This window comes from Balaenoptera borealis, assembly GCF_965194805.1.
Source record: "Balaenoptera borealis genome assembly, chromosome: 14".
In the NCBI taxonomy this organism is placed as follows: domain Eukaryota; kingdom Metazoa; phylum Chordata; class Mammalia; order Artiodactyla; family Balaenopteridae; genus Balaenoptera; species Balaenoptera borealis.
In genome coordinates, this window is record NC_138875.1 from 27,004,429 (window position 1) to 27,028,696 (window position 24,268).

Here is a 24,268-nt window from a genome sequence, read left to right on the forward strand (position 1 = left end):
CAGCACCCAGAGCCCTTGTCTTGTGCACCCCAGGAGCGGGCACTGATGCCAATGTGTTCATCATCATCTTTGGGGAGAATGGGGACAGCGGGACCCTGGCCCTGAAGCAGTCGGCCAACTGGAACAAGTTCGAGCAGAACAGCACCGACACATTCAACTTTTCCGACATGCTGAGCCTGGGCCACCTCTGCAAGCTGAGGGTCTGGCACGACAACAAAGGTAACTCAGGCTCAAGGTCAAGGTGGGAGGGAGGGCAGGCCTCAGCTCTCCACCTGAGCCCCACCCTGTCTCCCTGACTGCACGTGGACCCTTCTACCCCAGGGTGACAGGGAACCAAAAGCAGTTGATTGCCACCATTTTTTTAAAATTTATTTATTCATTTATTTATTTTTGGCTGCATTGGGTCTTCGTTGCTGAGCCGGGCTTTCTCTAGTTGCGGCGAATGGGGGCTACTCTTCATTGTAGTGCGCAGGTTTCTCATTGCGGTGGCTTCTCTTGTTGCAGAGCACAGGCTCCAGGCACATGGGCTTCAGTAGTTGTGGCACATGGGCTCAGTAGTTGTGGCTTGCGGGCTCTAGAGCACTGGATCAGTAGTTGTGGCGCACAGGCTTAGTTGCTCTGCGGCATATGGGATCTTCCTGGACCAAGGCTTGAACCCGTGTCCCCTGCACTGGCAGGCTGATTCTTAACCACTGCGCCACCAGGGAGGCCCAAATGCCACCATTTTGACTGTTCCATCAGTTAGAACAGCTAATGTTTCTGGGCAAATTTTAGTTCCTCCTGCTCCCCCCTGTCCCCCAGGGTGATGAGTAGCCCTTAATCTTCTGTGATGTCAGGGCATTAATTCTACTTAGTTCAGATATAAAAATTAAGAAAAAAAGGGCTACATCACCAAATTCACTTCCCATGGATTTTCTATAAAGGATTATGTTTGTTTATTTATAATAGCAAGTCTAAAATTAGTCAAATTCACTTATAAATATGAATGATGGGGTAGAATATAAGCCAAGCAAGAAATTTATTTTTAACTTCAAAATACCTAAGGAATACTTTGTCATATCTGTAATTGTGCTGAAGTTCATGTTCAGTGTTTTTTCATTATCCTTTTGTTGTCTTCAGGCCACTCTGAACATTGTTTTCTGGCTTTGGGTCTTTATGTTATACATTATATAATTAGAAAAGAGTTGTTAAATACTAAATTTCACCTCCTTGAGACACATTACTTTCTTAATTTATGTGTTCTAACTCACCCTCTTGTCTTCCATTGAAACTGGCCTCAGCAAAGCTATTCACTCAAATCCTTCTCCAGTCTTTCCTGAGTTTCCCCCATGAGAGGCCCAGAGGTGTCCTGAGTGTTGTATTTGTCCTTACTTCTTCCACATCCTGACAGACGACCAATATGTCTGTCATGGTATCTGATGAAGCCCAACTTGGCAGCTTTAACATGGGTTAAACACTAAAATTTTTTCAATAACATGGGATAAGCTCTGATTAAGCACCGAGAAAGTATTCAGTCTTCAGAGCAATAATCTAATGAAGATTTGCACAGCTCTCAGTTTTCAAACCTCAGTGTACCCATTCAGTCATTCACTGAGCGAACATTTACAGCATCCACTATGGGCCTAGTGCTCTGTTAAATATGAATGATACAAACATTTGACCCTTAAACAATCTTGTGAATTCCTGCAACAAAAGCACTGAATCATCTCTCTTTTCTACAACCAAGGAATATTGAGGCCCTGTGAAGTTTGAACAACTTACTCAGAATCACACAGCAAGAAAGAGACACAGCCAAAACTCAAATCCAGGTCTTCTGATGCCTGTTCTGGGATACCAGCCCATCCTGCCAGTTCCATTCTGCACCCTCACCAGCCACTGTGCCAACAGGTCAAAAAAGAAGATGAGGAGACGAGGACAGCTTCTTCTACCTCTCTTCACTATGTCCCCCATACATGTTTATTGTCAGGGTATAGAGGGAGGATGACTTCTCCAGAAAAGTGGAAGGGGATGCTTATTCCTCTCCTGTTCATTCTGTGTCATTGTAAGTCTATGGAAAGAAACATACTTGCAAAATATTCTCAAAATATCCCTAATGAATCTCTACTCTTTCCCAATAAGGAAACAAAACAAAGATCTCTGAATTCTTTCTCACTCTCTCGTCATCCATTATGATTGTTTTAGAATTAGTAGAAGGTTGGCCAGTGGTCGAAAGTCTGGCTTAACAACAAGAGCCAAATTATTACGATCATCTCCTGCCCCAGACAGTTCATAAGATCAAGATGAGCCACTGCCCATGACACTCCACAAATGGATCACTCAGTCAAGACAATCACTTCAGTGTTTGAGCAAGATGCCAGGGGCTCAGTAAAAGCACTGAGCTCCATTGTGTGTGTCACCACAAGCCTAATTAGAGTGCTTTGACAGACCAGATTGATGGGGGTGGGTGGGGATGGGGTTTGTCTACCCTAATATCCATGCAAACAGTTTCCTGTTGCAGTGTCCACGCCAGAGGCAAACCATAGTTTAGGAAGTATATTCCTGGGAATTGTGCCCCTGTCCTAATCAGAAAGAAGCACATTTTATCTCTGGACTGCCAACACACCCTGGCAAGGCATTACTCTTGAGAGTAGGGGCCATGGCTCATTCATATTTATTTTCATAACTGCCTACAAAGGTGCCTGTGGCATAGTGGAGACTCACTAAATCTTAGCTTAGTTGAGACTCCACCACCTCCCCCACTCCCAGGAGAGAGCTGAGAAATATCAGGGCCTTTAATTCTGTTCTTCCACAGCCCCTACCTCAGAAGCAACAGAGAAACAAAGGGACTAAAGCCTTGAGAAGGAAGAAATATTATTCCCAGCCAGTCTGAACAATCCCCTTAGGGTTCGACCACATGATGGGATCAGAGGTCAAGGGGCTCCCTGATCACCTCCTGGTCAGGTCAGAGAACTGGGCAGGGAAGAACTTCATGTAGACCATGATGACCTCCATCCCTTTTCCAAGAAGAGAAGACAGTGTCAGGGCCATTTTTAATATGAAGGTTTCACTCACAGGGTTGTGAGGGTGGAGGGGATGACCAGAAAGACTGAGGATGCCCGTGTTGAAGACCACAGTTCTGGGTAAACACGCTAGAGCCTTTGGAGCTGTGTAGCTGCCCAGGGTACTGACTTCTCTCGGGCTTCTCTCAATTCTGGACTCTGCCACCTGTTTCTAGGGTTCCCACCTTTGAGGCTGACTATTTTCAGCCTGGACTGTTATAGACTTCCCTCAGCTTGCCAAAATGGTTCAAATTACCATACGTCTCATCCTCAACTCACAGCAATAAAAGACAGATAATTGCTGATCCAAGATCAGAGTTCATCTCTGTTTCCTGCCTTCAAAGGCTGCTATCTTGAACTCCATCTAATCTAACTTCACCTGACTAAATATCTGAAACCCTACTGGTTCTTTGTTCCTTGGATGACTTCTCCTGCTGCTACCACACCTTCAAAGTCTGCCTTCTCCTTCCATCCCAATCTGTTTCTCATCACAGACTTTCCAGAGTCCTCTTAGGCATTCCTGCTCCATGTGGTATCCCTCCTTCCAAACTATCTAGGAAAGCAAAGGCTCACATATTTGAGGAGAATGTTCCAGAAAGTCAAGCAGTAACATTCCAGGAGTCAGGGATAATGTTTGCCTGTAGTGATGCCTATGTTTCCCCCTTTCTTGTTTTTCTCCTCCTACCTGACATGTCCTCTTCCCAGACAACATGAGCCTTTCAGTTCCTCTACTACTGTAGTGCTAATGATTCCTAACAGTCCTAACAAGTTTTTATATTGATTTCAGTCAATAAATCAAATATAACCAATTCTCATTATCCACAGTAGTTTTGCACTCTAAAGTTGCTGCAAACACTGAACCACTGCTCCTAGGGAAAATACAAGATTAGGTTCCTGCAGGCCTCTGGTCATCAACCAGTCAATACATAACTTTGTTTTATGTGTGTTCCTGTTTAAAGACACCTCATCTAATATATATTCTTGATTTATTAACAGTGAACTCATGGTCATCAATACTATAACTCATGCCTAAAGGAACATTATGTGACAAATCTATTTTCTCTGTAAGGCACATCACAGCCTTGTTGCACTTAGAAACACTAGACAGCTCTCTAGCACTATGCTTGGGGGGCATTTAAAGCAGCAAAATTACCAACAAAAAGCATAAAAATGTAAAAAGAAAAAACCACAGCACTAAATAGACCACACAAAGGACACTTATTCATAGTGTGAGAGCTGAAACAAGGAGGCAGAGCACCATCTTGTTTAACCTCAGCTGGCAACATGTGCATCAGCTCAAATTTTTTGCCACTCTGCACATGTCCATGAATAACTGTGAAAGCACTGTGAGTATTGATTTTAGGGTTACAAATAAATTTTAGCAAGTAGGTTAATTTGTAAATATGGATAATACACAAATAATAAGGTTCAACTGGATCTATCTTTGAAAAGGTGATATTTAAGCCAAGACCTGAAGTACTGATAGGAATAGACATTTGGTGAGGTGTGGTGTTTACCAAAAATGAAGCTTATTTGAGTCAGAGTGAATAGAAAACATAAAAGCCCTGAAATATAAAAAAATATTGATATGTTCCAGAAATGAAAGAAGAGTTCAGAATGACTACAAAATAGGGAATGGGGTTGGGAGCTAGCAAGTACACTGGAATCAGGCTGTGCAAGGTATTATAAGCCATGTCAAGGATTGGGTCTTTATCCTAATTGTCCTGAGAAGCCATCAGGGGATCTCAGAACAGTAGTCACATGGGGAAGATTATCATCATATCTGTGGGGGATACGTTAAATGGAAAAGAAAACAAAGTTCAAAAGACCGGCTAAGAGATGATGGGAGATAATGATGCTTTGCACAATGATGGCAGCAGTGGGGAATGGAGAAAATGTAGAAAGATTTGAGAAATATTTAAGGCAGAAAGCTTATTAAAGGTTTGGCTAAGAAGGAAACTTGAGCAAGAATGGTGAGGATGCTTGAGGAGTTTCTTCATCTTGATATGTTTAATTTAAAGGTCTGGAAGACATCTAAGAGGTGATAGCTAGTAACAGTGGGGTCTGGAGCTCAGGAGGAAAACTAGTTGGGAGATATTGATCTGAGATATCGATCTAAGAGTTGTTAGTGCAGAGACATTACTGAAGCCATGAGAGTGATAAAAGCATTTGTGGAGGAAGTGCAGCTTGAGAAAAACAAAAGTGGCCGAGAGCAGATTCCTGAGAATTCCAAGCTTTGAGGTTAGATAATAGAAGGGAAGGAAGAGGAGAAGGAGGAAGAAAAGGGGAGGAAGATGGATTGCTTCAACATTTTTTACTTCCAAAGGGGAATGTGTCTGGGGAGATGGACCCTGTCTGGGGAACTCTGTAATGTTGAGGATGGTTCACTGGCCATGAAATCCCGAGAAGTGGTGTGTTGGTTCATGATGCCATAGTTTCCTGGGCATAAATTTAATAAAGCAAATATGAAACTACATTTGTTTTCAAATAGCAAAGCAATTTAAACTATTTAAAATGTTTATTTCTCCCTAGCAAATTCCCAGAATCCCTTGATGAGAAATTTTTTTATGCAGCCAAACATTTAAATCACTGTAACAAGGGAAAAGGAGGGGAAGATAAACAGCCTTCTGTCATTTATGGATTCATATTTATAAGACAAAAATGTTCATCATTGCCTCCTAAGTACTCCTCTCCCTCCCCACCACACACACAGATTGTCAGGGAAACTTTCTCACCTAGCCTCACCATCTCTGTTTTCTTGTCCTTTTTGTAATGTGGAATTGCCTTTTGATTCCTGGCTGTTCCAGCCCATCCAGTGAATGGTGTGGTACATATGAATTTGCAACAATGAGAAATCTCTAAGATGAACTTCCATTAAAAAGGTTTTCTCTTCTCTTCACTCTCTTCTCTTTCCTAGCTCTCTGAACTTCGAGGCCAGCCCTTGTTTAAATTTTACCTGGCAGGAAATAACTTACATCTTTGTCCAAGCTAACAGTTATTCATAAATAGATACCCAAGAGATGAGTTTTCACCTGAAATTCTCTTCCCCTGATAAATTCTAATGCATCCTTCAAACTCCAGATTAACTACCACTTTTTACATGAAATGAAATTAGATGCTCCTTACTCGATGCTCCCGAACTGTTCTGTTTATATATCTCTATTCGTAGCTCTGACTGTGCTGAATTGTAATTGTCTTGCCAATTACAACTGGCAGATTTTGAGTCTCTAAACAGTAGGTCTCTAACTTGTTTGATTCAACTTTGAATTCTCAGTGCCTTGCACTTAGTAGCTATTTAATAATTATGTGAACAAGTGACTAAATTCATGTCAAACATCAGCTTGTAGCAGCTTCTTAAGCCTAAATGGATGACTCCAAATGCCATCCTTTTCTGGACTCCCAGGGAAATCTCTTTCTCCTCTCTAAGTGTTTGAGAAGCCTCCAGATGTAGCACATCCTATCAGACACTCCTTCAAGCATTTGTAATTCTCCAAAGGCAGATTTAGTGGGTCGAATGTTCCCCCTGAATTCTTGGCCACCTAGAACCTCAGAATGTGACCTTAATTGAAAATAGGGCCTTTATTAGTTAAGGATTTTGAGATGAAATCATCCTGGACTTAGGGCGGTTCCTAAATCCAATTACTTCTGTCCCTATAAGAAGATGAGAGGACACAAAGAGACATATGGAGAAGAAGGCCATGTGAAGATAGAGGCAGAGACCGGAAATAGAGAACACAGCTCAAAGACATAGAATGCCAGGGATTGCCAGGAGCTACCCAGAGCTAGGAAGAGGCCAGGAGGATTCTTTCTTGGAGTCTTCAGAAGGATCATAGCCTGACTGACACCTTGTTTTCAGACTTGTAGCCTCCAGGGTGGTGAGAGAATAAGTTTCTATTTTTTTTTTTAAGCCACCAAGTTTGTGGTAATTTGTTACAGCAACCCTAAGAACTGAACACAGTAAGGAAGAGGCCCTTCCAGGGAATAGTGAAGACTTCCTGAGGGCTCCAATTCAATCACCTTTCTGCAGCAAAATATCTGCCTCAGGATTTGCTGCTGGATAGAAAAATATTCAAGGCCATTAGGCCAAGATAAAATGCACCAAATCAGAGTGAAGTCCCATCAGAGAGCCTGAAGTCAGCAAGGTTAACTGCAGCAGCTTAAAGTACAGTGAGGTGGTCCAGAGCTATAATTCTCAAGGTGGTGTCAAGTTGGGATCTGCTTGACAAACTCATTGCTCTTAACTTTTGCAGCTGGGGTCTCCATAGCCCTGCAGGCAGTTCAGTGGTAACTGGGGCTCAGAAACCAACTATTCTTCTAAGCAGGAAAAAGAGGAAGAATCTAGAACTAAAAGGCATCAGACTAGCTTCTGTTTCTACTATGTGCTTGACATTTAATTCCAGCCCCTGAGACTTCTGCCTTGTGACCTAACTCCCAGCATGCACCCTGCCATGATTACATCTCCCTGTTTATGATTAACAAACTCTCTTATGTACTAACCTCCTCACTGTAAGTTCTTCTGATTGCCTTACCTTACTTAAACTGTCCCCCAGAATAGTCATTATATTTGTAACTACGTGCTTAGTCTCTGTCTCCCTTACTTATCAGCTCCATGAGTACCGTTGTCATATTCATTGCTCTTTCCCTAATGCCTATCACACTGACTGTAATATAGTAGGAACTTAATATAGAATTTATTTATACCTCTGTTTCAGTCCCTCTGATCATTCCTGTCTTTTTATGCCTCCACCACAGGGAACCCACATTTCTCCCAAATCAGAATTTTTCCTTGTGTCTTAGTACTTTCAAAAATTGAGTACTGGCCATGAACCTCAGGGTCATCACTAGGTCCTCTAATAATGGCTGTCCCCACTCCTTAGACACTATGCACATATCTAGACTTTCTCAGTTTTCTCAAGAAAAAAACTGCATTTTTCTGCATTTTTCTTCTATGCAAAAACTCTGCATTCAAATCTGTCTCATCACTGTCAAAACCTTGAAAGAAAAAAAGGAGACAGTTCAGCACCTTGGACAGCTCTAAGCCATCCTAACGATTGTTTGTTGCTACTACTTTGGCTCTTCAAAGAAATTGATGCCTGCCTTAGATAGCCCAAGACTGATTGCCTTTGGCCCCATAATGGCTCTTGAACTTAAAGAAATCCCAAGTCATTGATGTTAATCTCTTCCCTTTGTAAGCAGAGAAGTGGCCTTCTCCTCTCCAACCAGACTTTGGATCTGAAAGCAGGATCCTATCATCCGCAGGGAAAGAAAGATTTTTGTGTCTTCATTGAGCCCAAGTGGTTGGGATACTAGGGTCAGGAGAGGAACAAGGTTCTGTGCCTAACTTCTTCTTTATAGTAACTTTCTCTTCCAGAGATGAAAGTTTAAATATTAATGTAAGCCAAGACAGCTAGATATGTATAATGAACTTCCACATACCCATCACATGGATTCAACACATGATTTGTCATACCTGCTTTACCCTTTTAACCTTTTTTTTCTTTTTTTGGTTTCTTTTTGGTTCCTGAAAGATATAAAATCAAATCCTGAACCTCATGTCATTTCACCCAAACATATTTAGTATGCTTCTCTTTTAAAAGTAGATATTTTCTCAATGCCATTATCACACTTAACAATGATTTATTTATGTCATCCAATTTCCACTCCATATGCAAATTTCCTTAATAACATAAAAAATGTCTTTGTACTTTTGGTTTTATGTGAATCAGGATGCAAACAAGGTCCACACAGCATATTTAGTTGTTATGCTTCTTTAGTCTCCTTTAATGAAGAGCCATACCTAATCCCTTTATTTTTTCATGCCATTGACTGTTGAAGGAACTGGGTCCAATGATCTATAAAATTTCCACACTCCAGACCTGCCTGTTTGCTTCTTCATGGTATCATTGCTTACTTATGCCCCATATTTCCTACAATCTGGAGGTCAGCTCTAAAGGCTTGATTAGCTTCAGGTTCAACATTCTGTGGCAAGAATGCCTTATAGGTGGTATCAAGGCTACTTTAAAATGGGACCTGTGTCCTTCATATTACATCACAGCTGTCTCAGTCTTACTGATGTTCACATCTAATGGTGGATCCAGGGGCTGTCTGCTTGATTCCTCCATTGTAAAGTTCCCCCCATCACTCTTCATCTAATGGCTTCTCCCAGTGATGATCAATTAGGGTTACAAATGATTTTCTAATTGTTATTTCTTATCCACTTATTAGCTAGAATTCTTCTGTAAAAAATTGTCCCTCAGGCTATTTGATTACCATGAAATATAGTTCATAGATGAAAATCAAGATAAATGATTAATTCTTCCCCTTAATTCCAATTACCCAGATAGCTTTTACAACACTGAACAAATTATAACAGAGTGTTTATTTTCTAATTCATCTTGTTCTTCTTGCTTGCTTCCTCTGAAAACTCCGATGAAGAATTTTTTTTTTATCACAGAATGAATTTATATATTTTCTTTTGAATAATATAAGTTCATAGAAATATAAAGGACCACAGAAATCACGTACTTTAACCCAGTCACATTGCTCAAGTAAGGAAACTGAGGCAAGGAGATATTATAATACGTTCAGTATGGTGGGTATGCTGAGAATGCAGTCCAGATTTGCCGAATCCATGTGTGTCATTCTGGGCATCCTAGTTTGGATGATGTACATGTGAAAGTGTCTGTGGAAGAATAATAGCTAGATTCTTGTATTCTTTAATAGCTAGGACTGTGATGGTTCCATATCTCATTTCAAACCATCTATTTATCTTGTTTAAGAAATTTTGTTTACTCACATGGACCTTAGCTTGACAAAAAAAAAAAAAAAACTGAGAGTCACTATAGAAAGTAAATATAATTTATCAGTTCTATGTTTATTGAGCATTAAGTCAATATCCCTGTGATGCAATCAAGAAGTCATAAGACCTGGTTCCCACACCTTAAAATCTAACTGGATAGGGAGGGTGGGAGGGAGGGAGATGCAAGAGGGAAGAGATATGGGAACATATGTATATGTATAACTGATTCACTTTGTTATAAAGCAGAAACTAACACACCATTGTAAAGCAATTATACTTCAATAAAGATGTTTGTTTAAAAAAAAAATCTAACTGGAGAAGTCAGACACAGCATAAAATCACCATAAAAGAGTTAGTTCATGTTCATGACCTCAATAGCAAAGATTTCCCAAGCCATCTGTGTTCATAGCCAAGTGAATGGACAGATGATGAATGCTATGTGACTGGGGAGTTTGGAGGGTTTCATGGAGGAGGTGGGGCCTAAGTTGTCCAGAGGATAGGTGGGAATTTATGGCAGGGAAATAGCTTGGAGTCTTAATGAAGAGGAAGGAAATGCTAAAGTGGTGCTGAATAAATCTATCTAACTGGGGTGGAGGATTTGCATTAGGGGTCTTCCTTATTGAGGTAAGGAATGAAGTGCATAGAGACAGGGTGAAGAAAGCCCTACATATGAAAACACAGAATTGGGCCCTTTTTTCCCATCAGGTATGGAAGGCCACTGAGGAATCGCAGGTAGTAGATGGCATGATGAAATCCAGGAAGCATGTAACAGTCAGTCTCGCTCCCATTCAGAATCTGCCCTCTCTTGGCTGGAAAGATTGGGACCCCATGCTCATTCAGTTTTTAAGCTTTTTTCTTATAGTAAACCTTAGGACATTTGGGATAAAATAATCAATTCTACTAGCGCAGGCCACTGCTCCCTGGTGGGGCTTTGAATTATTTTCCCCCTCCACTCACAGAATGTTACCACCAGTGTCCTTCTTCCTTGTTCTTCCCTATTCACTAATAGTGCACGCTCATGCATTCAATAAACATTTGTTGAATAATGTGCTAAGCATTGCTCTAGGCACTAAAATATAGTGGTGGATATATCAGGCAAGACCCCTGCTTTCATGAGGCTTACAACCTAGTAAAAGATAGACAATATATAGACAATGTGCAAGGAAATAAAAACAAAATTATTTCAGATTGTGAAATGGGTACATGTTGATGTGATGGCAAGTAATTGAGGATGAGGAAACCTCTGCAAATAGTGTGGTTAGGAAAGGTCTTCCCAAAGACAGGACATTTGATCTGACACCTCAGTGATGAAACACTATGGGCATTCAGAGCCTGGGGTATATGGTTCCAAGCAGACAAAAAAGTATATGCAAAGTTTCCAAGGCAAGACTGGATTTCATATATTAAGGTACCAAAAGGCCAGTGTAAGTGAAATATAGTAAGTAAAATTGCAAGTAGTATGAAATGAAATCAGAATGGAAAGGGACAAAGTCATGTCGATTCTTAGAGTTGTTAGTGAGCTGTTTGTATTTTATTCTGAGAGTGCTGGGAAGCCATTGAAGGGTTTTCTATGGAGAAGTCACAAAATCCGATTTATGATTTTAAAAGATCACTATGATGCATGTAGAAGGATAGTAATTATACCATTGCATATAGAAGTAAAAGTCTTGTTAACAACTAATTATCCATCAATAAGAAAAAGGTAGAAAATTTCTTTTGTGTGCATACAATGGAATACCATGCAATTGTGAAAAAGGATGGGTAGATATTTATGTACTGGTATAGATTGTAAGTGAAAAGGTAAGATGTCAGGCAGTGTGGGGTGTTTGCTATATTTGTGTAAAAAAATAAAGTAAGACTCTAAAAGAGGAGACTTTGTAAAGAAATGGATTCTCTAATGGTGCGATTCAGATGGTTCCCTTTTGGTCTATGGTGGAGACCATCCAGGTAGTGCTGACCACACAACTAGCCATGCTATAACTGTGGGTCTGTCAACTTCTCTGGTGTCTTCACCAGCAGAACCCAGCCACATGGCATCAGCCTGCCCAGAGCTGCCTGTTCCCATGTTTGATATGTTATTAGTCTAGGAAGTTGTGGTAGGATCCCTGTTAATCACATCTAACATTTCCAAAATAAGGCAACTAAATACGCAGTGAGCATGAAACTGAGAATGAAGCTTCTTTATCTCAGAATGGTTGGGGTTAGCCTGCTATTTACCATGGAAGAAGTTTCTTTGCAGAATCAAACTTGAAAAGAGAATTGGGGATGGGGTGAGACAATGCCATGCTTTCAGAGGAGAGAGGACAAGGGGATGCAGAGGGAAGGGAGCAACCTGCCAAGAAGCAGCAGGGCAACCCGGGCCAGGTAGGCTCCTCCTCTGGTTGTCTTCAGCCAACACTGGGGCACTGGATTGGCCTGTAGATAAAGTCAAAGCCAGCCCAGAATCCACCCTTCCCATCAGCCCACTGCTTTCCTCTGTCACCACCCAGCCTGGAGCTCAGGAAGTGTAATTCAGGAGTCAAACCTGCCCAGGATGTAGAGCAGGGTGAAGAGTGCATTCCAGCAACAGAAGTGATCTCATGATGACCCACCTCTCTGGTTAATGTCATCCCCCTCCACTAACACTCACACACACTCATGCACACACTAACACAAAATTCTCATTGATTCCCATTGATCATTATTGCCATGATATCATAGAAAGACCATCATCCTGGAGGAGAAGAGATGACCCTGATACATTAAGCCAAGGTGTGGCTCTGGGACCAGCAGAACCAGCAGCACTGAGAACTGGTTAGAGAAAGAAATTCCTGGACCCCACTACAAACCTACTGAATCAGAATCTCTGGGGATGGGGCCCAGTTATCTGTTTTAACAAAGCCCTCCAGATAATTACGATGCAGGCTCAAGTTCTCAGCCTTGGCTACACATTGGAATCACCTGGGAAGCTTTAAAGACTGTTGATGCCTGGGTCACACTCCAGAGATCCTGTTGTAGTTGATTTGGGTAAGGCCTGGACAGGGAATCACCTCATTCATATTCTCTGTCTCTCTCTCTCTCTCTCACACACACACACACACACACACACACACACACACACACACAGGGTAGGGGATTGGGGGAGAGCAAAGAATGTCTTCCACTGGGACATCTTCCAGCAGGACCAACGATTTGTCTTCTCTTCCTCTGCCTCCCTCTTCACTCCCTCTTCCTTCCTACGTTCTGCTCTCGAAGCCTGTTAGGACTGCTTCCATGGGTCTGACATGCACCATCTCTAGACTGAATACTTCGAGCCTTATTAAGCAGTTTAATTAGTGTATGATAGTATCAGGAATCATCTCAGAAAGCAACCAGTTTACAAACTTACAGATGGAACTGGTCCTAATGCAGGAAAGTAAATATATTTATTGAGTTTTAAAAAGTTTATCATGGGCGTCCCTGGTGGCACAGTGGTTGAGAATCTGCCTGCCAATGCAGGGGACACAGGTTCGAGCCCTGGTCTGGGAAGATCCCACATGCCGCGGAACGACTAGGCCTGTAAGCCACAATTGCTGAGCCTGCGCTCTAGAGCCTGTGTTCCGCAACAAGAGAGGCCGCGATAGTGAGAGGCCCGCGCACCGCGATGAAGAGTGGCCCCCACTTGCCGCAACTAGAGAAAGCCCTCGCACAGAAACAAAGACCCAACACAGCCATAAATAAATTAATTAATTAATTTAAAAAAAAAGTTTATCATAAATACTGACATTTTAAAATAAAGCACCTTAAGTGTATCTAACAGAATGTAAACACTCGAGCAGTTTGATGCCCACATTTATCCACTTAAACGAATACCCAGACTGTTACTAGTCAAATATTTTACATCATTTCTTAATCTTTTTGAACTTATATTCTATGTGATTCTGAAAAGATGAGGAACAGGGAGGTGAAGTAACTTGCCCAAGGTCACATAGCATGTATATGGCAGCTCTGGGTATGAATCCAGATATCTTGCTTTGGATTCTGTTATTTCAATTTATTACTAACCATTTGTTACTTACATTTTGAATTTAAATAAAACTTAAAATATGCATGGCAAAAAAATTTTGTTGATAAAATAACTCACCACTTTTTAACTCGACAGAACTATTTTAAAATTTAACTTGTTTTAGGACTCGCTGTTTTCCACTTTCAGTAAAGATCTATGTTTTAAAACATATGAAGTACTTTTTACACTGGGAATGAAGCTATACTAGGACTGCCAGTATGTATGCTCTGCCCATGAGCCTTAATATCTACTCCCTGTGGACTGGGCAACTGGAAGTGTGTGTCCATCTTTGTGTGTCTCTTTGTGTTTATAACCCTTGAGACCAATGGCAAGATCTAGAGTTGTTGCTTTGAGCAGTGTCTGATCCTAGAGAATGGCTTTTTGGTGGGGACAGTGGGACTCCCCCATGGCCCCAGGTGACAAGAGAAGGCAAGATGTGAGAATAGAATATATACATGCCTTCCTTGTAGGGTTACCTTGTGGACATACTATGGGCATATACATATTAAATGACATACACGGACCCTCTAAGAGTTCATGAACCCAAGTTAAGATTTTGCAAGAGAATTATAGCCTCTGGGCTAGAAGTGTCTCAGAGATAATCCAACCCAACCCTTCATTTCATCAACAAGTAGACAAAGGCCCAGGAGGACAGAGAACTTGTCCAGGGCCACACAGCCAGTGGGCAGGGGGAGTGGAAGTCTAATAGGGGAGGGAGAGAGAGCACGTTCAGCTCCCAGTCTCCATGTCTCTTTCCTACAGGGATATTTCCTGGCTGGCACCTGAGCTATGTCGACGTGAAGGACAATTCCCGCGATGAGACCTTCCGTTTCCAATGTGACTGCTGGCTCTCCAAGAATGAGGGCGACAGGCAGACGGTCCGCGACTTTGCCTGTGCCAACAATGAGATCCACGATGAACTGGAGGAGACCAGTACGTGGGGAGACCGGTGGGCCCTGCTTAGATTCAGCCTGGGCTGAATCTTCAGTTAAACGAGAGTTAGCTCAGGAGGGAGGTGGGAACAATGTTGGAAAATCTAAAGAAGGAACCCTTACAGCTGCAGGGAAATCAGATGCCCAATGAAGGAAATAATATTGGAGAGGTACATAAGTAAGCACGCTAAATGTTGTTTCGTGGACCTGGAACAGCCAAGATACTGGTACCAGCTCATGGTCCCAAATCACAGGGACTAATTAGGTAGAGGAAAACCCATAGGGGACAAGCTTACTCTGCCCTGAGGGCTGGGCTGGGCAGTTTGATGTGATGCTCCCTCTGGTTTATTTTTTTGTCATGGACTCTCTCCAACTGATGTCTATGACAACAGCCACCAAATCAAGCCTTCCCGGAAACAGAATGTGCAGGGCAGCCAGCTTCTCCACCAACCACTTTCTCTTTGGTTCCTTCCTCAGGGGATGTTTAAAGGGAAAGAGTAATTGGTCCCTAAGGTGGATGGCCATCCAGGACCAGGGGAGTGTTTCTTTCATACGGATGCTAGTATCTGCGTCCAACAGATTTGACAAAGGCTTATCAATAGCACAGCCTGATGTGAAGAAAGGATTTTCCAACCTTAGCTATTAAGGTAACACTAGCTGCATGAAGACATAAACCCCCAAATCTCAATGGCTAAATACAACAAAATTTGTTTCTCACTCACGTAATAAACTGTCCAGTGCGAGTGTTTGGCAAGAGGCCTTCCACACTGTGATTCAGGGACCCAAGCTCTTCTCACCTGTCTGACATTTTCAACACGTGACTCCCACATTCCTTGCAGAGGGAAGAGAGCATGGAGAAGGCACACTCCCCTACCTTCTTATATTAACTCACATTCTATTAGTCATGCAGCTCTACCTAGATGTAAAGGCATCTGGGTAATGGCATACCTGGCTGGACAGTCACTCCCTGGCAAGCACTGTACACCACGTGGCATGGGAAGCATGGATCCTTGGTGGAAAGCCACTCAGCCTTCTCCACCATGCCGTCCAAACTACCCAATGATGGACTTAGCTACGTCAAGAGGTAGTGAACACTGATGTCCCTGGGAGCATTCAAACAAGGGCCAACTACTCATCTGTCAGCTTTACTGCATGGGGATTCCTGCCCTAATTCAGAGGGTGAACTCTCAGCTTCTGTAATTACACTTACTGGGAAGTTACTGGCAGCCCAGGTTTATTTTAGATGCTAAGTGCGATGCACACTGCTTTGTGATTTCTAGTTTATTTGTATTGACCTTTGTCCATGTGTAGTTCTCCCTACACAACTGTAAGCTCCCAAAGGTCGAGGACAAAATCACTCATGTTTGTAGCCCTCTGCAGCTCTCTAGGCTTTGGGACTTAGTAGGTACACAAGTCGTTAGTGCTCAGCAAATGGAAGAAGATGCAGTCAGTCGTTTTCCTTAGAGCCTCACAATCTCATTAGAGAGAGAGGCTAATATACAAATGCCAACACAAGCAATAGAGGTTCCTTGGGCCATTGGTGTTCAGGGGAGAAGAGATTCGTGAGGCTGGGAGAATAACCACTGAGCTTCCTTCCCAGATTTCCTGCCAAACAGCTGCTAAGACCTATGGGATTTGGGTTGGCAGGGAGATTGGCAGCGGGAAAGCGGCACTTGCATTATTTCCAGAAGGATGTGTGTGGGCCAGAGATGGGAGGGCAGGGACACAGAGCCCAGGAGATGGCCTGGATCAGTCCGTCTTTACCAGGAGCCTGCAGAGGGCAGAGTGGCGCCCTCTAGGCTGCCCACAGGGGGACAGTGACACCCATGTCCTAAGATGGAGGCTTATCCTGGGGAGAGCCAGGGACGCAGTTCAAGCCAATCATTTCAACCCTCAGCTAATTTTATTTAACCACTTGGCAAATACTTATTGAAAACCTACTAAGTGCCACGGCCTAGTGTGGGTTCTGGGGACACACTAATGAATAAAGCAGAGACCCTGCCCTCGTGGCACTTACATTCTGTGTCTGTGTCCCCAGGGGCACCTCTGGGCACTTGGCTTGTGAGAATAAACATGCTCTCATACTTGAACAGAGCTTCACGTGTGTGAAAGCATTCCACACATCCCCTGCTCTCACCGGGTCCTCGCCACCCCACTCCCACCCTATGAGTTAGATAGGGGGAAAATTCACCCCTCTATATCATAGGTAAGGAAAACCAAAAACCTGAAAGGTTAAGTGACATGTCTAAGGCCAACCATAGCTATTAGGACTCATATATCCTGATTCCAAGACCAGGACTCATCGTACCACCGCAGCCTTATTGGGCCTGGCTGGTACTCCAGATGGATCCATTGCCCCACCTTGTTTAGCCTCCTGTTTTCTGCCTTCACCTCCAACTCTTGTTAGCGGTTCCTGAAGCTGCTCCCCATCCTCTGCAAGCATCTGCCTCTGCAGGTGATTCCAATGTGCAGGCAAAGCTGAAAACCATTGGCAGCCTTCAAGTAATACTGATGTCTGAGTCTCACCCCAGAGATTTTGTTGTAATCAATCCAGGCTAAGTCCTGAACAGTAGGATCACATGCTCATATGTGCATACACATGCACACAGCACACACACATACATGCATACCCTCATGCATACACACACACACACACACGCATGCATACACACATGCACACCTGGAAGGACAAAAATATCTCTCTCTGGAACATCCTCCAACAAGACCAATGTCTCCCTCTTTACAGCCCTCCTCCTTCTTATCCACCCCCACCTGAAGCCTTTTAGGGCTGCTCAGTCAGCCTTATCTGCAACATTTCCAGCCTAAATACAGTCTAACTTGATGGCCAACTCCCCAAGGATGGAAGACTCACTGCTCCACAAGGCAGCTCTGTTTTAAAAAAAAATCATCTTTATATTTATGTTCTTGAAGTTTCTATCCTTTGGCAGTCCCAGTGGGATGGGGTCAAACAGAAAATTTCAGGAGTGGTCAGGACCCTTGGTTGTACATGCCTGAACCCCAACCCTAAGCTGGCTCCAGCAAAAAGAGAGCATATTGGTTCCCAGAACTTGGAAGTTTCAGGTGGAGCTGGCTGGGACTTGGCTGTCTCCAGAGGCTACAATGGTTTTAGTATGTTTGTCTCCCTTTTCCTCTTAACTGTTTCTTTCTCTACATCATGAGAAGATGGCAGCTGGTACCCGCAACCCCATAGACTTCTAACTTAACAGCTTCAGTGGAAGGGAACAGAGCGTCTCTTAGGGAATAATTCTGACTGTCCAGGCCCGAGACTCTCAGCCCCATGCAAACCACTTGGTAGGAGCTTGCCAGACAAGGGTCCTGACAACATGAGGTGGGGAAGGCGATGTGGAGCAGTAAGGTCCTGACGCCCACCAGATGCCCAGGCATCCTCTGGTGCTCCTCCATGGAATCACGTGCCCCTGCAGTCCTGGCCTCAAGGCAAACACCTGTCTGTTCAGGAGCTGCTCACCTGATGGGATGTTGGATCCTCTCGGTGCATCCTGGGTTGCTGGTTCATCTCCCTCTGAGGGTGCCACGCCCAGAGCCCAGGCAAGGTGTCAAGGGTGGCCAGATCTCCTCTCTCCTCTCCTGCCACCTGAACCACATTCACCATATTCACTAGCTTTGCTGGTGGCCCCTTCATGTGAGTGACTCGCACAGGGGCTGCTGAGCCTCTTTCTCCAGCCGGGCTGGTCCTGGGGGGTGTTGGCCCCGGGGTGAGCTTCATACGGACCCCTCCTAGGCTGGGCTCCTACCGGCCCCACTCTTTCAGGTCCCTGGTCCTCCTCTGTCCTTTCCTCCCAGCAACCTATAAACAAAACTGAGAGTCATGCCTTCCACATTTTTATCAAGCCATTGATGAAATGACTTTCCAAGGTGGACATATGCTGATTGAAAGACCGTTGGTGCAGCTGGCCACATTTGTTTCTAATCTGTCTAAATGTCCTCACTTACACACTTTCCTTCTCTACCTTCTCCCCAGTGCCATGAGGAGAGGATTGCTTATGGTCCACATGCGCTGCTTCTCGAATGTTCCACTTGAGTTGATCGTAGAGAGCAAGCAGGTTCCTAGCGCTCCCTGCCTCCTCTCCTGGGCGCTGACAAACCATTTCCTCTACAATGCCCAGGATCCACTTTGAATTCACAGGTGTCTGGTTTGCAGAAATACTTTACCGGCTGCTGGGAAAGCAGAATGGCAGTGGGACCACCCCCTCCCTGCAATGGCTTCGAGCCGCGGGCAGTGGCTCAGCCATTTCATGTCCCTGGGCTGTGAACGGTCGGACCTGCAGAGCCCCACTCTTCTTCCAGGGCTTGTGCTGTGGATCTCTTCCCCTATCGTGGGCATTTTTGCCCTGATTCATTCTACCTGTGACTTGAGAGAAGTCACAAAGGCAACAGTTTGCTGAGAGGCCGGGATTGACGTTACATTGAGCTGTAGGCACAGCCATCCCTTCTAATTATCTTTATCACATATCTGAGATAAAAGCACAGAGATCAAGCTCTCCCTTTGGATCCAGAATCCCAAATCCTCAATGATTCACTTACTGCAGCAAGAGCTGTATGCACAGGGAAACCTCCAGACAAGTATGGTGTCCTCCTGTGTGCCAGCTCCATCCCAGCCTGGTCCCTGGGGAGTGGGGCTGGATCATGTGGATTTCAAGCCCCTCTCATGCCCCTCAGTATCTTTGCTTATGCTGCTGCCTCCTCCTAGGGCATCCCTCGGTTTTCTGCTGATCATAATCATGGCTCTTTTTCAAGGCCAAGCTCATATGCCATCTTCTTCATGAAGCTCACTGCGATTAGCCCAATCATTCATTGTTCACTCAACAAATATTTATTGAGTGCCTATGTGCCAGGCACTGTTCTGGGCTCTTGGGATCTATAAGTGAGCAAAACGAAGACCCCCTGCCCTCATGGAGCTTACATTCAAGTGGGAGGGGGGAATACAATAAACGATAAAATAATAAGTAAACTCCTTAGCATGTTAGAAGGTACTAGGTGATAAGAGAAGATAATAGAGCTCAGTAGGGCCAGCGCTGGGGAAATCAGGCAGGAAGTGTGGTTAGGGTGGTCTGGCAGACTCTGTGAGAAGGTGACATCTGAGTAGGGAGGAAGGAGGGGAGGGAGGGAGTCAAGCCAACATGGGTTGGGGTGGGGAGAGAAAGGGGACATGCTCAAGGCAGAGCTCTAAGGCCGGAGTGTGCCTCCTGTTCTGGAACGGCACGGAGGCTGAGTGGAGCGAGCAAGGGAGACAGTACTGGAAGGTGAGGTTTGAGAGGTAATGGGAGCCTGCTTTACCCTCCCTCCCATGCTATTTTGGCCCTTTGTTTAAGGTTATTCTGTCCTGTGGTGCAGTTGGTGTTTCTGTCTGGGGCTAGAGATGAGTTCTAGTGTCGCCCAGGGTCTAGCCCAGTCCTGACACTTGGCAAATGCTGACATGCTTGTGGGAACTGCGGGGGAGGGAGGTCGTGATGCTGAGCATGACACTGGAGTGAGAGCTGAGACAAGACAGGGAATGAGACTGCTTGCTACAGAAAGTTCGAGGCAACTGGATCTTCCCCTCCCCTTTCTGTAGCTGGGCCCCGCCTCTCCTCCCTTCTCTTTACACACCATCTCCACTTTGCATCTCATAGACTCTTCCATCCCTGAGAACCAGGCCCCAGCGTCTCTCCAAAAACTCATCCCCACCTCATGGATCCTGGAGGCAGAGGCGTTTGGCCCTTCACTTCCAGTGGCTCCCATGCTTGCCAGGCAAAGAGATTGCTACTATAAATAAAATGAGGACACCACTCTAGACCCCAAATTGAGGCAGGTTCTATTTATAGTGCCTCCGTTGTAGCGATTTTAATCTGCGCCCCCTCCCCCCTTAAGGCTGTGATCTAAGACCAGGTGTAGGACCTGCAAGGAGTGGCCAGTTTGCTCCTGCTCTGATGGTGGGCGCTGCTTCCCCTCTGCTGACCCTCTCCCACCTTCTCCACCACAGCCTATGAGATCGTCATAGAAACCGGCAACGGAGGCGAAACCAGGGAGAACGTCTGGCTCATCCTGGAGGGCAGGAAGAACCGATCCAAAGAGTTTCTCGTGGAAAATTCTTCTAGACAGCGGGCCTTTAGGAAGTAGGAAGAGGGGTGCCCACAGGGGAATGTGGATGGGTGGGGCGGGTAAGAGAGCGACCCCAAGAACCAACCCTTTTAGTGGGGGCCATAAATATACAAATGGGCCTAACCAGCAAGAATTTATTGAGTACCTACTGTGTGCGCACCCCATTCGAGCTCCAAGGGATGAAACAAGGAGATTTAGAAGAGGGAAGAGAGAGGACTGTCATTTAAAGAGAGCCCCCTCTAAGAGACTAGAATCTATATTATTCCAACTACTGGAAAGAAAGGATAATTATGTAATATGATAGAAGTGCTAATTATGGCTACAATGGCAATCACAGTACAATATATAAATGTTTCCAAGTAACATGTTGTACACCTTAAATTTACACAATAGTGTATGTCAAATGTATTTCAATTTTTAAAAAGTTAATGGAAACTACAACAAAAATCAGTTAATAAATTAATTAAAGCAAGCCCACTATGTGGCAGGACCGGGAATCACACAGACATTATCCTGTGTCCATGCAGATGAGGAGCTCACAGTCTAGTTGAAAAGGGAGACATTCACCCATAAGAATGCAAAAGGATCATGTAAGACAGCATAGACTTTTAGGAGGGAGGGAGGGGAGAGCCTCTAAGATGCTTTATAGGAAAATCAAAATTGGGTCTCGTGCAACAGGTGCCTCTGCTCAGCACTCCCGGCTGCCTGCCACACGCCGGAGACTCTCACCTCCTCCTGCACATCTGAGCCACCTCTGAACTGCTCAGAAGCCCCCTTCATCTCCCCGCTCCCTCCAGAATTGCCTCCATAGTCTCCCCCTGCCATAACCCCACTGTACCTTCTATTCAAACCACCTCTGAGTGGGGATGGTCGGAGCTGACACCCCCCCGCAGACTGTCCCTCCCCTTTCTTTTCCACTGCCCTTTCCCTCACTGAACCCAGCCAAGTCAGCACTCCCCCCCCAGAAATGTCTGCACCTCCAATCCCACTGCTCCCATCCCTTGACTTTGCCAAGTCAGATCTACATCAGAGGACTCTTCCCTTCCCCCGCCTCTGCTCTCTGAATCTCATCACCCTCTTCAACCCAATGCCCAAGGCCCAGGACCTCACCCACCTCCAACACCATCCGATATTTCCAATCATTGATTCCGGGACCAAGTAGCCGGAAGGGCTTTTTAATGGTTATGATTGTCTTGTTCCAAAACTAGACTGAACCCTTAAGCAGTGGAGACCTGACATCAGGTCTTGCTTGCTATTCTATCTCTGTTCTTCAGACCAGTGCTTAGGATACAGTTGGCACTCAGTAAATGCTTACTTCCTTCAGTGGGCATGAGCAGTTCTCACTGGCCATATCTTTGCATCCTGCAGGGGGACCACAGACACATTTGAGTTTGACAGCGTCTATTTGGGAGACATTGCCTCCCTCTGCGTGGGCCACCTCGCCAGGGAGGACCGGTTCATCCCCAAGAGAGAGCTGGTCTGGCACGTCAAGACCATCACCATCACCGAGATGGAGTACGGCAACGTGTATGTCCTGGGCCTCTGCCCTCTTCCCCAGGAAGTGCCACGCCCTTAGCGGGGAGGGCCTGTGGCTGGACCAGAAGGCAGGGTGTGAGGTGTCCCCTTTGAGGCTGAGGTCACCTCACTCAGGAGGCATATGAGGCAGGAAGGGAAGAGGCAGCTGTACTGGTTCTCGAGCTTTCTGAACCAGAGGCTTACCCCAGAGGCAAGGAACTAGACTGGATGACCTTGGGTGCTCCAGTGATGCTTCTTTGGAAGGAAAGAAGAGCCAGTCAGCTGAGTCTTTCCTTCCCTTCCCCCATTATCACTGTATAATGATAAAGAGGTACAGCTGTGAAGCCTGCTGCTCCAGTCAGAGTGAAAGCCCATCATTCCTGTGGGCAGAGTAGAGACCAGCTGGAGTAATCCCATGGCCCACCGGCCCTGAGGACCCCAGATAAGGAGATTTACATTTCCCCCACCAAGGCCTTCTGGGGACTCAGGCATTTCTGGAGGATTAAGGGTCTTAGTTACCTGGGTAACAGTTCACAGCCATCAGTTTTTCTAATTAAAACCACTTGGTAACCACGTTGGAAGACAGAAAGAGCCCTGAGGCTCTGGAAGGCAGGAAAGACACTAAGAAGGAACCAGGAGATGAGGAAGGGGAGGCCAAGGGCAGCGCATGCCTCGGGGAGGGTAGACCCAAAGAGCAACTAAGGCAGTTGGACATCCCCCCAGAACCACTGCCGGCCCCTCCGAGCTCCCCTCGTGCCCCTCCCGGCCTGGCCCTGCTCCTGGCAACTCCTTTCACAAGAAGCGCATGGGACAGAAGCAGCAGCCCTGCCTGACCAGGCAGGTCCCAGCTTCAGGCTCCAGCCTTCAGGAGCCCAGCTTCTCAGAGAAATGTCTGTCCACATTCGGCCTGCCACCTTCAGGATCCCTGGAATTGGCTGCCTCTGACCAAGCTTCCACTTTGGGAATTAAGCAGGAAAGGTTCTCCCATTTGAACTTCTGTCTTAGCCATCTCAGGCTGCCATAACTGAATCTACAGACTGGGTGGCTCAAACAACAGGCATTCTTTTCTCACAGTTCTGGAGGCTGGAAGTCAGAAATCAGGGTGCCAGCAGGGTTGGGTTCTTATGAGGCCTCTCTTCCTAGCTCACTGTGTACTCGCATGGCAGAGAAAGAGAGAGGGAGATCTGGCAGTCTCTTCCTCTTCTTATAAGGGCACTAATCCCATCATGGGTCCCCACCCTCAGGACCTCATCAAAACCTGATTACCTCCCAAAGCCGCCATCTCCAAATACCATCACTTTGGGGGTTAGGGGCCTCAACATGTGAATTTGGGAGGAGAGGATTCAGTTCATAGCAGCTTCCCTCTCAGGCTGCAATGTTATTTATTCCTCTTTTTGAGAAAAGAACAACAGTAAATCCTGTAGGAGTCGCTGGGTGTGGCTGCTAGGAGCAATACTGACGAGGACTTGAGAGCTGGGATACAGGGGCCTGGAAGAGTTCCAGCTCACCCAGCGAGCCAGGGCCAGGTCAAAGCCCCTTCTGCAACCTGAACTGTCTCCCTATGGCAAATAGCATGGCTGCTGATACTGCACCTCTGCAAATGCCCAAAATAAACAAAACAATACAATACAAGAATAAGTCACCACCTGAGTTAGCTTTAAACCCACAGTGTTGGCTGTGAGAGAGAGAGAGCCAAAGATTCAGCACCACTCGACACCTTCTACTGTCAGGAGGAAGGGGGTGAAGAACTTCCCATCCCACAGTCCTGGGGCCGTTATAGGATTTTTCATCCAGTGGAATCTGCCACTCCCAGTGAAACATCTTTTCCTACATTCTCAAG

The 24,268-nt window shown here is 45.1% G+C and overlaps 1 protein-coding gene across 1 annotated transcript in view; it reads left to right on the forward strand.

Annotated features, from left to right (window-relative positions):
• LOXHD1 (lipoxygenase homology PLAT domains 1) overlaps window positions 1-24,268 on the forward strand; it is a 218,633-nt gene that overhangs the window by 188,242 nt on the left and 6,123 nt on the right. Inside the window, exons 37-40 of the mRNA XM_082353369.1 lie at window positions 34-219; window positions 14,624-14,794; window positions 20,795-20,927; window positions 22,282-22,440. Of these exons, the coding sequence (XP_082209495.1) occupies window positions 34-219; window positions 14,624-14,794; window positions 20,795-20,927; window positions 22,282-22,440 (649 nt within the window). The remainder of the gene's footprint in view (window positions 1-33; window positions 220-14,623; window positions 14,795-20,794; window positions 20,928-22,281; window positions 22,441-24,268) is intronic.